Source organism: Drosophila biarmipes, chromosome 2L (genome assembly GCF_025231255.1).
Source record: "Drosophila biarmipes strain raj3 chromosome 2L, RU_DBia_V1.1, whole genome shotgun sequence".
Taxonomy (NCBI): domain Eukaryota; kingdom Metazoa; phylum Arthropoda; class Insecta; order Diptera; family Drosophilidae; genus Drosophila; species Drosophila biarmipes.
The window spans coordinates 10,950,802-10,965,326 of record NC_066612.1 but is presented as its reverse complement, the minus strand read 5'-3'; the positions used below and the strand labels follow the sequence as shown (position 1 = coordinate 10,965,326).

Here is a 14,525-nt window from a genome sequence, read left to right as displayed (position 1 = left end):
CATGCTTCCTTGTTTTTACCCCGCCACCGAGGTCCTTCGGTGCCTTCCTCGGATTTAAGGGACAACTTCATTAGGCGAGTGCTCGACCGGCTCCATGCAGCCTGGTGGCTGTCCTTCTATCTCCTTTATCGCTTTCTATTGATTTTCTTAGCCATATTTCCATTACGTTTATTTTGCCCTCCTTTATCCTATTTTTTACGCGGTATTCCCGCGGGTATATTGTAATCGGGAAACGTTGTTTGAAAGGAGGAGCTCATAAAAAGTTCAAAGGAGTTCCTAGTTTTGACTTATTATATTGCTTGTCCGTAGATTTTTATCAACTTTTTTGGTCTGTTTGGTGGAAATCGCAGGTATTTTATTCTGAAAATTCTAAGGTAAGAATTTCAAGGCAAAAGGTAAAGATTATAAAGTGACTTCTTTTTAAACATTTTAGCAGCAATATGACGAATAAATAGAATTTGTTAAGTAAATTTCCTTAGTCTATAAGACATGTGCTCCATGTAGACGCCGAACAGTAGGCAATTCTTTAACGAACCAAGTGCCGGGTATTTTACGGTCGGGTTGCCCGACAATTTAACGTTCTTGCCCGGTTTTTCCCTTCTATTTTGTATTTGCTCGTGATGTTTTTGCTTGCAGACACCGTGAAGAGTGTCAAATGCCATTAAATGCCAACTAACCAGCAGCGGGCCATGTCTAAGCGCCAAGTGGCCAGGTGAGAAAATAGCCAGCTACTGATTGCCACCAGGATGGGGAATCGGGATGGCTCCTGGTTGGGGATTCACCCGGAAATTTCACTTACCTCTTGCCGTAGACAAGAGTGGCAAGCGCTTTGACAACGCTTTGAAGACCCTGGCAGGTGTAAGTGAGTGTGACATCAACTTCTATTTTGTTTGTATAACAGAATGGAGCCCCTTCTTCTGCAACGCCACAGAATTGAGAGGAGATATCAGCAGGAATCAGCTGAAGTTAACTTTAATTTGGCTTTAAAAATATTAAAATAAAAATATTTTTTAATAATTTGGATTGATTCAAAGGTATTTTGATTAAAGCTTTTAGTTTCCTAACTAAAATTCCTAAACTAAACCCACAACCATTTCCGTTCCAAGCTTAAGCTCCACTATCCTACTATCTTGCCCAATATTTCATTAAACAAGTTGAGAAATTATGAGCCTTATGATTATATGGCACGATGAAAATCCGAGTCTTGCCAGGCGCTAATTGAATGCATGCTGCGCCACTCGCAAGTCCTTTTTGCTCCTGCAGCCTCCGAAACTGCAGGCTTTGGCCAAGATGATAAACGAGCCGGCCCTGAGTAATAGGAAACAAACAAGCATTAAGGCAAAAATATCTCTAAACAAATATTATTTACGAGCTGGCCAAGCCCAAAGCGGCCAGACTGGAACTTTTGGCAACGGTTAGACGCCTACTATATTTGCCCAGTTGCACCATTTGGGCTATATAAATTTATATATATATGTTTATTTATCTTGCGGCACCGAGAATAATCAGCAACACCTCATAAATCCAAAAAAAAAAGCAGGCCGACACAATTTTAGACAGCGTAATCAGGAAGGTTGCCAAAAACCAAAAAGATGGGAACAGAAAAGAAAGAACAAAGGGTGCGAATTTAATTAACGATAATTTCAAATGAGAACAGTCATTATTTTAGTGGGGTTCAACATACGTTTTATGTTATGAAGGGACTGTCCTTGAAAAATAAGTATGTTGTTTAAAATGTTTAAGATGTTAGGTGCAGATATTTAACTTTTTTCTAATTATCATTAAAAATCAATTAAAATAAATTTACCTATAATTTCCAATTATTATTTTGCACATATGATATCTTTTTTGAGTACTAAAGCCCCATTAAACCAAAAAATGTATAAAATTTTCCTTTAACTTTTACAAATAAATCTTCTTTGTTTCCATTTTGTAAAATTGATAATTTAAATGGACAGAGATTAAGGTAATCTTCTTAAAACCGAATGGCTTTCCATGAAACGCATTTTGCGAAATGGGCTTTGTTGAAATCCAATATATGAAACCGACAGCACGATCGATTTGTGAGCCCCTCGGTGCAGCCTCAAAGTAGGCAGCACAAATAGGGCTTAACGTACAGCCCAGGGGGCCGGGGCTGGAGGATAAAGGATGGCGGCCACTCAATCCCAGTTGTTCTGCTTCAACACTTTCGCACAAACACCAATCAACTGGCAGATGAATCAAGCGCAGGCGTTGGCTGCCCAGTTAAGCCCACTCCGTACACCCGCACACCACACACACACCCCACACCACCCCCACCGACCCCATACTACCGAACTCCCCTTCTTTTTTGGACAGGCGACAAAACTGCGCCACAAAAGGGCAAAGGCAGCGGCGGCAGCAGCAGCGGCAGCGGAGAATGCAGTCCATGGCAACAGAGCATCAACAGCATCCAAAGGCAAACATGCGAGTGGAAAATCAATAAAGTGTACGTTTATCTTATTTTCTCGTCGCAGGGACTCACCGAGATTCGTTTTACTCCTCTCCTTTCAAATATATAAATATAAGTCTTCGGCGCACTTAAGCCTTTTAAATGATAACAATGGCCGGAGCAAAAGATGCATTCCACCCCCTCCCAAAAAAGAAAAATAATAATAAAATAAAACACGACCACTGAGTAGCAGGTGCGCACTGGACTCCAGAGGACTTACTCTACAGGACAGCATCGAGAAAGGCTGCCACCTACTCTTCAGAAATTTTCCACCCAACAAATGTGCGTACTGTCCACACACATTTATACATATATATATATATCCCCCAATGCTTTAGCAGCCAACTCGAGATATTCCATGAATTTATTATGTCCCTGCCTTTAATAGAGTTTCATCGAAAAGTTTCCCTCGAACAAATTATGAAATATACGGAGACAGCTTTTTGCCATTGAACGGAAATTGTGGTTTAAATCTGGTGGATGAGTTTGGTCCTAAAGCGAATATGAAAGAATATATGTCAGATAATAAAATGAGAGTTTATGGGTGGTCAGGATCGAAACTTTTTATTTTCATCATCAATTTATTTGATTATTATTAAAAGTTATGAAAGTAAAGAAAAGATTTTCTTAGCTTCAAGACTGTCATTACATTATAATTTTTTTTAAAGGTTTACAAGAAAAAGTTAATTGCAAAGCTCATAAAAAGTACGAGTTAATAATTGTTATTTAATTTAAAATAATTTTGAAAAAATAGAGAATAGAAAAAGATTTTTTATGAGGTTAGGCACTGCCATGTTTCTGTACTTCCTTTATTTCTCATACCTTTTTCACCTGGCAAATGCAAGCACATTTTGAGACCAACCCCTGATTTGATTTGGTTCTTAAAATGCACTTATGCAAAATAACATTAGTGCAGTAGACCGTCATAATTGTCGTTTTAGACAGGAAAATCCATAGACGAGATGCGACCCTGAAGTGTCGATGGACAGAAGCCGTTGGACCTGCCGGCCGGCCAGACAGGACAGGAAATTGCTTAATTTAGCGCAAAAATTGTCCACTGGCCAACGAGGCTCAATTGCAGGGCTGTCAGGGTCGTTTGGGGCAGATAAAGCAACCCTTTGGCCAAACAAACTCAGACAGACGCCTTTCGAAATGACACGGCTGGTAGAAAACAAATTCAACTCACTTTATACTCTCACACTCATGATTTTCAACCAAAAAACACACTAAATCCAAACGGCAAGGACCGACCAAAAGGCCTCCACATGCTGAGTCCAAGGAGTGAGGCAGCTGGAGATGAAAGCTCCATCGTAGTTGCACAGGTGGAAAACCATTTCGGAGAAGAATCTAAAGCTGCACCTATTGGCTGGAACATTAGAAAAGAAGATAACCAGAATCAGGAAACCGATAACCCAGTTCCCGGCTATCTGAGCGAAATCCATCTGAGTCATAGGCAGATCAGCAAAAGGTTCACCGAACTCCTCAACTTGTTCGAGGATTACACCAAGCTCCTGGACATTGAGCACGTGCATCATGTTGGCGTCCCATTCCGGCTGAAGCGAGTCCTATCCGAGCAATTAGCTTTGAAGGAAGGTGAGATACGTTCCATTATTTGCACCCCTTTTGTTGTGAGAAAACAAAGAGCATGGTCACAAAGGTCCAACTGGGAAGACATTTTTAATTAACTCCAGCCATCGACCGTTTTTCTGTGCGGTCCTCATTCATTTAGCTGCATGGATTTTTCATTGCAGAAACATAATTAATTTTATTATTAAAATATTTTTACTAGCGTTCTCCGAGTTGGGCTCCTCATTCACGATGCCAAAACAAAAACTTTCTGCACAAAAGAACACACAAAATTTGTTTAACGAACATTATACGGAATTTTTAGTTTTACTAAAACGCAGGTATACTCACTGAAGAAAACAAATGATGTTCAAAATAGTTTTAATATATATTTTCTTATTTGGATTTTGAAGTTTTCTACGTTTGTCATTAAAATAAGCTTATTATCTTGTTACTGCTTATCTGAGCAAAAACTCTTAAGCGGAGGAAAAGTTGTAGTTAAAATAAAACCAAAAACAAAATATTTTCTAAATATTATTTCTTAGGTTTGGCAGTCTGTATTTATTTTAAGATCAGTTTGAGAAAAATGTTTGCTCCATTTAGGTTCATGTCAACTATACGTAACAAATACAAACTAGAACCTTAACATGACATTGAGAAAGCGGCCCTTAATTTAACTTCTAAATATTAGGTAATCCTACTCTTTTTATTTATTTAAGAATATGAGACGAGACAAGTATCTATCAGTTCCATCCCAAGCAGTCTTAATTTATTTGATCTTTGCAGAGGATGAAAACATGGAGCAGAGGGCATCGAGTCTCACCCAACTGTCGGATGCAACGTTGAAACCCTCGTGCGAGGTGAGCAGTCAGACTTCTTGGAGTGCCGTGGATCAGAAACGGGTCGAGGGTACGGACTTGGAGGCCAAATTGGCGGCCGTGGGCGGAAGAGCTGCTCCGGAAGGCGAGAAGCCGAGCAAGGTGCTGCAGCACACGATCCACATCGAGGTGGAGTCGGTCACCTCAGCCACGGATATGCAGAGGGCGCCGCTGCGCCAGAGGATGTGGCACGTTCTTGTGCAGACGGGCGATACGATAGTCGCCGGCGCCTACTTGATAGGCGAGAATATAACCTTTGCCCTTTTCATTGTCCTGTGCCTGTGGTGCCTGTACCTCTTGTTGAGCCACTTTTACGGCTTCCTGCACACCAATGTCAACCAGCAGATCGACTTGAAGCGCAGCCTGGTGCGCGGGCCCGATCCCAAACTTTTGTTATAGAAGATTTAGTTTCGCTCTTGATTAGTCAAATAAAACCAGAGGCCATTTGGCGTGAAAGAGGCCCGTTGCCTTTAGAATTTATCTCAACATATTGGGGGTGCAACAACACATGATGGCGAGACTACAATATAGCGCCGATGCGAAGTCGGTCAACATATAGCAAAACCGATCGGCCAAAGGCGGTCGATTCAGCACATTCGGTATTGGCACAGCTATAGCATCGATGAAAACCGTGTGGCGCGTCAGTTCGCAGGGTGCCAGTACTGGGGCAAAGTCCACAGGACACGATCTGAGCCGGCGACGCGGCTGCTCCGTCTGCACTCCAATCGAGTGGATACTTCTATGCCCCACGCTTCCATCCTTCCTAAAGATCTCAACGTCGTCTTCGGAATTTTCTGCGGGTTTAAAAATGTATCAGATTTCTTGGGTTTTTTAAGAGGTAAAAGAAGTGAAGCTCTGCTCGAGAGCTACCGCCACACAAACAGTGTACAACAGCCATTGTACAAAATATCTTTGTATTACGTGGAATGAAAATTAAAAAAAAATATATTAAATAATGTGAAGTCTAACTTTAATTTTCATGAACTGGGAATAGCTCTGCTTAATCTCTCCCGCCACACAAACAGTGTACAAGAGCAGCTGTACAATTTGTCAATGTGTCACGTGGAATACAAAAATTTGTTTTTAGTAATGTGAAGTCTAACCGTGAATTTTTTTAAAAAATTAATTAATTAACCGGCTTGTAAAATACATTACATTTTTACAGCTACTGCTCACGGACAGATTCTAAGGCCCCAAAATTTCAATTAAACTTCCTACCTTCTGCCAATGCCTTGGACATCCACCCGTACCAATTTTTCTTTTTGGCCTCGACTGGTCGCGATTTTGCACTGGTCTGGAGGGTGCTCGAACTGGGTGTTGTGGCCACATCACTGCCGTCCACGTCATCGAAACATTCGTCGGCCTGGAAGCCCAAAATGTCGAAGAGCCGCTGGCAGGTGTTCTTCTGCTCCGACAGTTTAAGCGGCTCATTTACGGCATCCTGGACCAAATCGCCAATCAGCAAGTTAATGACGATCGCAGTCTGTGGTGGCTCCCTGCTCGCCATGGGGTTTATAGCGTCCACAGATCAAATTTTGAAAAGTTTCGAAAAATGTTTTACGAGCAACTGAAGCCAACATAATTTCGGCAACACGACACGAGCGTTGACAACTATCACACCGGAAGGAAATTCAGCTTTCAGATTTGGTATACGCACATCATACGAAAAAATTTCCAGTTTTTAAATGAAAAAAAAAAATACCATAAATGGATAAAAGAAAACATAAAAAAGATGAAGACAATAGTGTGTCATCGTCGGATACTCAAGATCAAGTGATCATAGACATGCCGCCAGCCGTTGAAAACGCCCATGTTGTGTATCTGCCAGATGCGAATTTAGGTGCCACTCAGACGGAGTCTTCCGTGGAGTATCCACCGAGCTCGGATCAAGTGGAGGGCAGCAGGCGTGTGACTTTCGATCTAGATGATGGGCCCAGTACGAGTAGGCAGTCCGCAGAAAGGAGGCAACAATCTGGGGTTCCTAACTCTTTGTTAGTATCCGAGGATCTTCAGAGCAAGAGGGATATTCCCATTAGGGAAGAAACCCCTAAGCAATTGCATAATGTACTTCTCTACTGCTTCTCCCGCAATGTGGATGGCATTGAAGGGCGGCAGGAATCCCGTCCAGCGGTTTTCCTACCAATTCCGCAGTACTGCGAACTCGGCACCCAGACGGCAAAGGTAGCAACACCGCCGCGACGATTCCGTTTGGATCTGACCACCCTGAGAACAGATCGCAATCGACCGCCTTGCGAGAGAGCCCAGCACACGTTCACCATCAGCGGCAACAATCTCCCGCCCAATCCTCCCCAGCTTCGGCAGACGATATGTGCGAGACTTGGTCGCTCCATTGGCGATTGCTTTGGAGCCTTCTGCCTGTGCCTGCAGGTCAACAAGGACTGTGTCTTCTGTCTGGGCTTCTTTGTGGCCTTCGTCATCAGCTGCAGCTTCCTCACCGCCTTCTTCTACCGAACACTCAGCTTCACAGCATCGCCGGTCCGGGTGGCAGCCAGTCCAGTGAGTGGCACCCCGCATTATGAACTGGCCACTCTGAGGTTCAACGGGGGCTTATACTACATCTTAAATAGTAACCAACGAAAAATTATGTAGTCCATTTGGTTTTGAGTTTTACTTTCGCGGGGGTCTATCGAAGGAGTTGTTTGAAATTGCCAAAAAGAAAATAAGAACAACTATAAAAGTAATATTTTTATTACAAATATTCAATTCTACAGTTCATAATTTGATTAGCCAAATAATCCTTTTTAAATTGCCTCATTTATTTTTTAAAAATATATATGTTAATTGAAAATATATTCTCTTAAGACTAAGACTCCTCTATAAGACCAAATATTATGTCGTATTACGTGTACTTAAAAAAATAAAACCACCAATTTACAAATATTATATTCGAAAACAATTTCTTAACTTTACTTCTTTTGTACTACAAAAGTTTGTGCTGCAATACATGTACCTACAAAAAGTCTGAAATACTCATTCCAAAGATAGGAAATTTTCTGACTTCTTTTAGCCACCTCGAAGAAGGTCGGATTGGGCAACTTAAAAAAAAAGCAAACCAACCGCATGACCAGGTTCAATCAATGGTCTATCCACTAGTCTTACTGGTTGTCATGGACTCCAAAGTTTGCAGTTCGCTCACCCCGCTGCCGCATTGGCACTGCTTTTTTCCCCTCGCAAACTTTTGAATTTAACTCTAGACAAAACGTTATACAACGAGCGTAAGGCGGGGGCGGCTGAATGGGGAAAAATGGTCGAGAGTAGGCCTTGTCCGGCTTGACTTGACTTGACAATGGGTCACACAAAAAGTCGGCCTTTGGGTACGGGAAATTGGCCACAAAACGTTCGTCGCCTGCTGTGCCAGGAGCAGGCGGTCGCCAACTTTTTGGCAAGATGCCCGGGCACAAAGGAATTATTGTTAATATAGGCAATGCCCGCCAGGCCGGGCCAAAACGAAAGCCAGCGGGCTACAGAGGCAGCCACTGACCGGGGGTACGTCTTTTCAATATAATTTATTTATGAGAAGTATGGCAAATTTTCTAAGGGAATTATAAACCCAAATAAATAGCGAACTTTGCATGCACTTCTGAAAGAAGTTTTTGGTTTACTAGCTTTTTAAAAACATTTAAAACATGCATAACCAAAAAATTTCTAGAACTTAATAAGCACCAAGTTTTTGAATTACCTTTTTCGAAAGAACTCATTAATATTTTTTACTGCAGATTTTTAAAGAATTAAGAGACACATTACCAAAAATCTACCTACGATCAAACACTTAATAAACCACAAGATTTCTTAACGCTTTTTTAAAAAAAGCGTCATTTTTTATTACATTTTTAAATGCCTGAATAAACTTTAAATTCCCTTAAACATTTATTATTGAATTTTTTAAATATTTTTTTGTGCAAATAAATATATAGTAATAAAATTCTAATATATTATTTTTTAAATCTTGACAAAACCCACGTTTCTTAATATACTTTTTCGAAAAAAACCTTAAGAAATCTAACATTTCTTAATTTTTTTTTTAACCAATTATTATTTTTCTTAATAAATGAAATTTATTTTAAATTTTCTTCTATGCAAATGAGTTGTTTGTTAAACGCAGACCAAATTTAGAATTACTCTAGCTTTTCCCCAAGATATACGCCAAATTTTATTGACTCTGCGGAGGGGAGGCTGCTGTCCGGAGCGGATGAGCTGTTAAGATAGCACAATTCAGCTAAATTGAATTTTACATAGTACGTGTTTGTTGTAGTCCCAAATATACATATGCACATAAATATCTTCCCAGTTTTCTGGCACTGTATGCTCGGCGAAGTTTGGTTGGGGGACAATTAAAGTTTGGAGGGCGGGTATGAAAAAATACTGGAATTGTCAAACAATTTTTGGACAATATTTTAAACTCTGTGCTTGAGCTGGGGTGTTAAGGGAGGCTGATGATGATGGGGGGCGGGAATGAATGTTTGACTTCAATGGGCGAACAGAGCGACACGGGCTTCCGGTGGCAGGAAATTGAATTGCACGAACACGCGAAATTACATCATTTTGGAACCACGGTAAACAATTTCCCGTTTGCACCTAACCGTAGTTTTTTTCCGCCCTCTCATTTTATTTTTTGCTGCATATTTTCAACCAATTTTTGACAGGCAAATTTTTCGTTGCCTAGGCTCCAGGCACCCCCCGTCCTTCAACCAGCAATCCTTGTTAACGGCAATTTGTGCGAAAATATCAATTTCACTTTTTTTTTGCACTCCCCATCCATACTTTATGACCATTTTTTGTGGGATTTTGCAGAACAACCGTGTGCAGAAAAAAAAGAAACATTATGATAACAACAAAGGCAGCCAAAATGTCTGCAAAAGGCAAAAAGACTGACAGCCAGCATATAGAGATGCGGATACATAGATACATCGATACACATGCTAGGTTGAAAAAAAGAACCTGAGAATCCATGAATCCATGCCACTCCCACTGGGGCACACAGGCCCTTCGCGTTCTCGAACATGGCAGCACTGTCAAGTTTGAAAGGATTATTGCCACTTGCCGCTTGCGGCGAACGTTCTTAAAATGTAACACGTTTCAAACAAGTTTAGATACGTGTATGTTTTGTCTGTTGTTAGTTGAGTCTGGGCTTTCTGTTTTCTGTTTTCTGGCTCTCGTATCGCAGTCGGTATCTCTTCGGGCCAACAGCGTCTATGTAAAAAGTCATCAACGGGGGCCAGTTTGGCCCAGGCCTAGGAAACACACAGCCAGCGCAGAGCAAAAACAAAATACAAGCGGCGGCGACTGGTTTGACGGGCTTTTTTCAATGGGGCTCGCGACCAAAGCCAAAAAAAAAGGAGTATGAAAAAAGACAGCCCTCGGTTTGAACTCTCCTCTGGCCAGATCCCCAGCCTCGTCCCGGGTTCAAATCCGATTCCAATTCCGACTCCAAGCGGTTATAAAAATTCGCGCTTTGAGTTTTTTCCCTTCTTCTTTTTTTTTTTTGGTTACCAACTAAAACCGAAAGAGAAATGTTAGACTTTGAGATGCTCTAAGCACGCAAGCTGAAAAAAATCAACTCACGAAAGACAAACGGATGGTAGTCGCCAAATATCAAAGAAATTCAAGCAAAAATTCGCTGGCTGGCGAGGGGGGACAATTGCGTAAGATTGATGGGAATGCTGGGGTCATTCATCATGCGATTCTCGTCTTGATTGGACATTTCGCAAGGCTTGATAGACGAAGGTTTCGAAATACATTTGCCCGCACACACATTTATTTATTGAAGATTATCTCAAAAAAGGAGCAGGAAGGGCACCGAACGGCTCATAATCGGATTGATGGCGAACAAATAACACGTTTTCATTCAGGCTTTCATGTGCAAAAAGGGCTTTGAGGGATTTAAACTTTTCTAGATTACACTCAAATCCTTATTAACACCTCTTTTATCTCATAAGCTAGTCACTGGAAGCCCATTATAGATCTATAAAGGTGATATGCAATCTTATCGTGCTCTCAGAACTGATATAACTTACTTTGTATAGCCCAGCCCTATTACTTAAAAAGAAATTCAAATAATTTCCCTAGACAATACCTATCTGATGTGCTTAATGACCTAGCAGAAAGGTTTTTTCTACGACGGATAAGCAGAAAGCTATTATTTTCGATGACGTACGTTTTCCATTTTCGGGAACCTTTTTAATAATTATAATTACATTGACACTATTTAACAACAAAATAGAAAAAGTTCCAAAATAAACTGGTATGTGGAATGGGGAAATTAAAAATTATAGAACCACCCTAACTATCATATCTTAGAAATTTTTACAGCTTGTCCTAAGTAAAGCTTACTATTTAATTATTAACCAGGGTTTTTCAGAGTCCCTTATGTTTTTTATAGCACAGCTTATATATTAATGAACTGATTTTAAAGGTGCACAACCCTTAACAATCCCTACTAACTGAGTTGAACTTGGGAGAACCCAGTGAGGTCAGAGTTAAAAGAATTAATATTGCAAACTTTTCGCACCTGGGCTCCAGAAATTCGAGGGACTCTCGGTTCACCCAGTTTTACGACTGCAGGGTATTTAAAATGTAAAACTTTAAGTGCGACTCACCTTTAAGAGCGGCTGGCATCGGTATTGGTATTGGTATTGGTGTGCGAGTGTCTGGCTGCCAGCGACTGCATTGGTGTGCGTGTGTATCTGTGAGTGCTGCTGCTGCTGCATCTAAAATCTAGATGATGACGATGGAAACGACGCTGCACATCCTGGCGGCCATCTTTTCGACTGGCAGAGTTAACTTTTTAAGCCGCCTCACATGTTGTTTTCCCCGGCTTGGTTGTAGTTTCTCGATTAACACTTCGGCTGCATGGTTTTATGTGTGGATAAATTCGTTATAGACGTGTTTTTCAAACGGTTTTACGACCGAATTGATATTGTTAAAGTGATTTACTGCTGGCCGTGCGCACAAATCAAGTTTTTTGGCTTTATGATTCGTCGAAAACGAAATAAATAAATAAATAAAACCCAAATTAATCGACGGAAGCCCCGCAAAAAGCAAAAAAGCAGAAAAAGAAGCTTTTGAAAGTGGCCCACGCAGGCGGCAAATAGCAATAGTTGAGAAATGAGATAAATAATGGCAAAAAGTCCAAATTAAAGTGTAATAAAAAAGAGGTCTAACCACTTTTTTTCCCCCAAACAGGCGAACAGCTGAAAAAACACAAAACTGTCGACCAACCTTTTGGCCATTTTCAGCCGGTTTGCAGGCAGAACAAATAAATCGACAAAAAACTGCAGAAAAGTTTTAATAAATCAGGAAAGAAAAATAGAAAAATCCGAACCAGTTGCAAAGCGCCAGCAGCTGATCCCCCGGAAAAAAAACGGAAAACTACAAGCGCGTCCACACAACCTGAGCAAAGGACCTGCAGCCGGGCACTGAATTCCAGGAGCGTACCGCCTGCCACGGACGTCAACTTATGTAAAGCCGACTGCCAACTGCGGGACTTCGAGCCGCGCACGAGGCCCACATCGCTTTCCCCACACTTTTCCCCATTTTCCGGCGTTACTGCCGAAGTAAGTGCGTGCGAGCGAGACGCCAGCAATGCAATTTTGCGGGCCAAAGTCAGGCAGTTAACCAGCAGGCTGGTCCGCTGCTTCTTCTGCCTTCTTCCTGCTGCCTGTAGCTGCCCCTTCGGAGAGTGTGTGTGCGTGTGTGGCGCCTGCGCACTGATCGCACAGCTGACGGCGGCAAAGGAAAGGAGCGGAATAGCCTCGGGAGAGGGTAATATAAGAAATATATCATGGGCCTAAGACAACAAATTATCTATTAATAAGCATACTTAAAAAAAAACTATATTAATATAATAAATTGTTGTTATGTTATATTTAATACTTGTAAAGAAGAGAGTGCCTTTTCAATAAAAAAATATTATTTTCTACTTTAATGTCGAAATGAATTTATTGTAAATACATTAAGATTGCCAAAATACGCTTGATGAATATTTCAGATTTTTAAAATCATCTTCCATGGCCCGATCCAATTTCTCATTATAAGAAGATAAAGGAGTTGTAAACTTCTGGCGCTTTTCACAGTTTCCAACAAAATTTGTATTTTTTTAAGCAACCTAATTTAAACCTAACCCGTTTTTATGTACTCATGATAACCTAAATGTAAAATTTACTCAGAAAACGTATCGACATTTAGGGACTAAAACGTAGAAAGTCTTTCGAACAAATTCTAGTACAACAGAAAAGAAGATATCTATATGTACATGTTTTTAACGTCTCTCATAAATACCTTTAAGAAAATAAGATGACTACAGTAATTATAGCAACAACCCATCATCACAAGTTAATTAAAAACATATTTGGGGGGAAAACCATCGTTTTGACAAATTCCACATTACATAAGCACCTGCCACACAAGAATTTGAGCGCCCCACCCTGAACCGTCCCTGTAATCGGAGGTTAACCGCTGTTGCTAGGCGCCTGACGCGGCCCCTCCTCTGCCGACGTCGGCTGCGCTGCGCCGACTGCAGAGGCAGCTGATTTCTGTGGCAGAGCAATGGAACGGGGATTTTCCCGAAAAGTAACGGCTCTTTCGGGGAAAACTGTTTTTTCGTATTGATTTCGGAGCGCTGCATGTGAGCTACCCATAAACAATATATGCATTCTAAAACAGCCATTGGAAGGAGAAGCGAGGAGGGGTAGTGGAGAGGGGCAGCAGGCAGAAGAAGCAGCAGAAAACAAGTTCTGGGCGCACAGTGGGGCAAGTTTAGGAGTGACCACTGTGCGGCAGGCGATGCGATTCTAAATTCGCATTTGCAGTAAATGCTGTCGCTCTTCTCATTCGCTCTTTGGATCTCCTTGGTCCCGCAGTAAACCTGTTTTTTTGTGTTCAGAGTTCTTTTTTTTTATAGCTTTTGCCACTTGCCACCAGGCCAGAGCGATGAAATAAAACAAAAACAAAAAGTATTTCACAACTTTTGTTTGCTCGCTTCTTGCTGCCTTTGTTGTTGCTGCTTCGCTTCTGTTTATCATTCACTGTTGTTGCCACCGTTTGGCGTTTACCTTTTGCACAATCTTCGTTTACATGAAAGCGGCGACACGCGACCAAAGCGACACACACACTCGCACTGACACCTACACACCCACACGCGGACGGGGAACGCGGACAGACACACGGATACGGATACGCAAACGCGGAGGTAACGGTAACGGAGAGAGAGCGGCGAGCACGTCCAGGCACGTCCACCCGCAACAACAAACGAAGAGCGTCTGGGGCAGCGTTGCCAGGTGACACGAGTCAAGGCCCCCTTGGGGTATTTGTCACTAAAAAATCCAGATGGTCCCAGCGAACTTGAACGCGTACGCGCGCAGTTCGAAAAGGATTAAACTTCCATGACAGTGAAAATATCGAAGGTCGAGTTAGTTTTTAATCAATTTCCCCAGTAGCTGCCGTTTATCGATGTTATTTTCAAGGCAATAAAACTCAATCATCCGTGCTTCTGCATAATAAACAATGGACAACAAGGACAGCAATAGTTTATTATAAAATTTGTTGTATATATTACTATACTTCAGCTTTTAAGGCTAAATATTATCACCCTT

General features: G+C 41.5%; 4 protein-coding genes across 6 annotated transcripts in view; 2 read left to right on the top strand and 2 right to left on the bottom strand.

Moving 5' to 3' along the window:
- The window catches only part of LOC108032554 (uncharacterized), a 47,790-nt gene extending 33,609 nt beyond the window's left edge, over positions 1 to 14,181 (bottom strand). The window contains exons 1-2 of one of the 3 annotated variants that reach the window (XM_017106433.3): positions 13,986 to 14,181; positions 11,532 to 11,900 (exon numbers count right to left, since the gene is read on the bottom strand). In XM_017106433.3, the coding sequence (XP_016961922.1) occupies positions 11,532 to 11,550 (19 nt within the window). In that variant the 5' untranslated portion in view covers positions 11,551 to 11,900; positions 13,986 to 14,181. Of the gene's footprint in view, positions 1 to 11,531; positions 11,901 to 12,324; positions 12,390 to 13,985 lie in introns of those variants that run through there. The other 2 variants (XM_017106434.3, XM_017106435.3) reach the window with 2 other exon arrangements.
- LOC108032326 (uncharacterized) lies at positions 760 to 5,373 on the top strand. Its single transcript, XM_044094014.2, has 4 exons — positions 760 to 862; positions 2,338 to 2,467; positions 3,582 to 4,063; positions 4,823 to 5,373. Exons 1-4 carry the CDS (start codon positions 760 to 762, stop codon positions 5,311 to 5,313), a joined length of 1,206 nt encoding a protein of 401 aa, XP_043949949.1. The 3' UTR covers positions 5,314 to 5,373.
- On the bottom strand, positions 5,359 to 6,421 carry LOC108032556 (uncharacterized). Its single transcript, XM_017106437.3, has 2 exons — positions 6,133 to 6,421; positions 5,359 to 5,708 (listed from the first exon to the last, which is right to left on the bottom strand). Exons 1-2 carry the CDS (start codon positions 6,419 to 6,421, stop codon positions 5,392 to 5,394), a joined length of 606 nt encoding a protein of 201 aa, XP_016961926.1. The 3' UTR covers positions 5,359 to 5,391.
- On the top strand, positions 6,614 to 7,528 carry LOC108032555 (uncharacterized). Its single transcript, XM_017106436.2, has one exon. The coding sequence runs from the start codon at positions 6,622 to 6,624 to the stop codon at positions 7,522 to 7,524; it is 903 nt and encodes a 300-aa protein (XP_016961925.1). The 5' UTR covers positions 6,614 to 6,621; the 3' UTR covers positions 7,525 to 7,528.
- Positions 14,182 to 14,525: the final 344 nt, after the last annotated feature.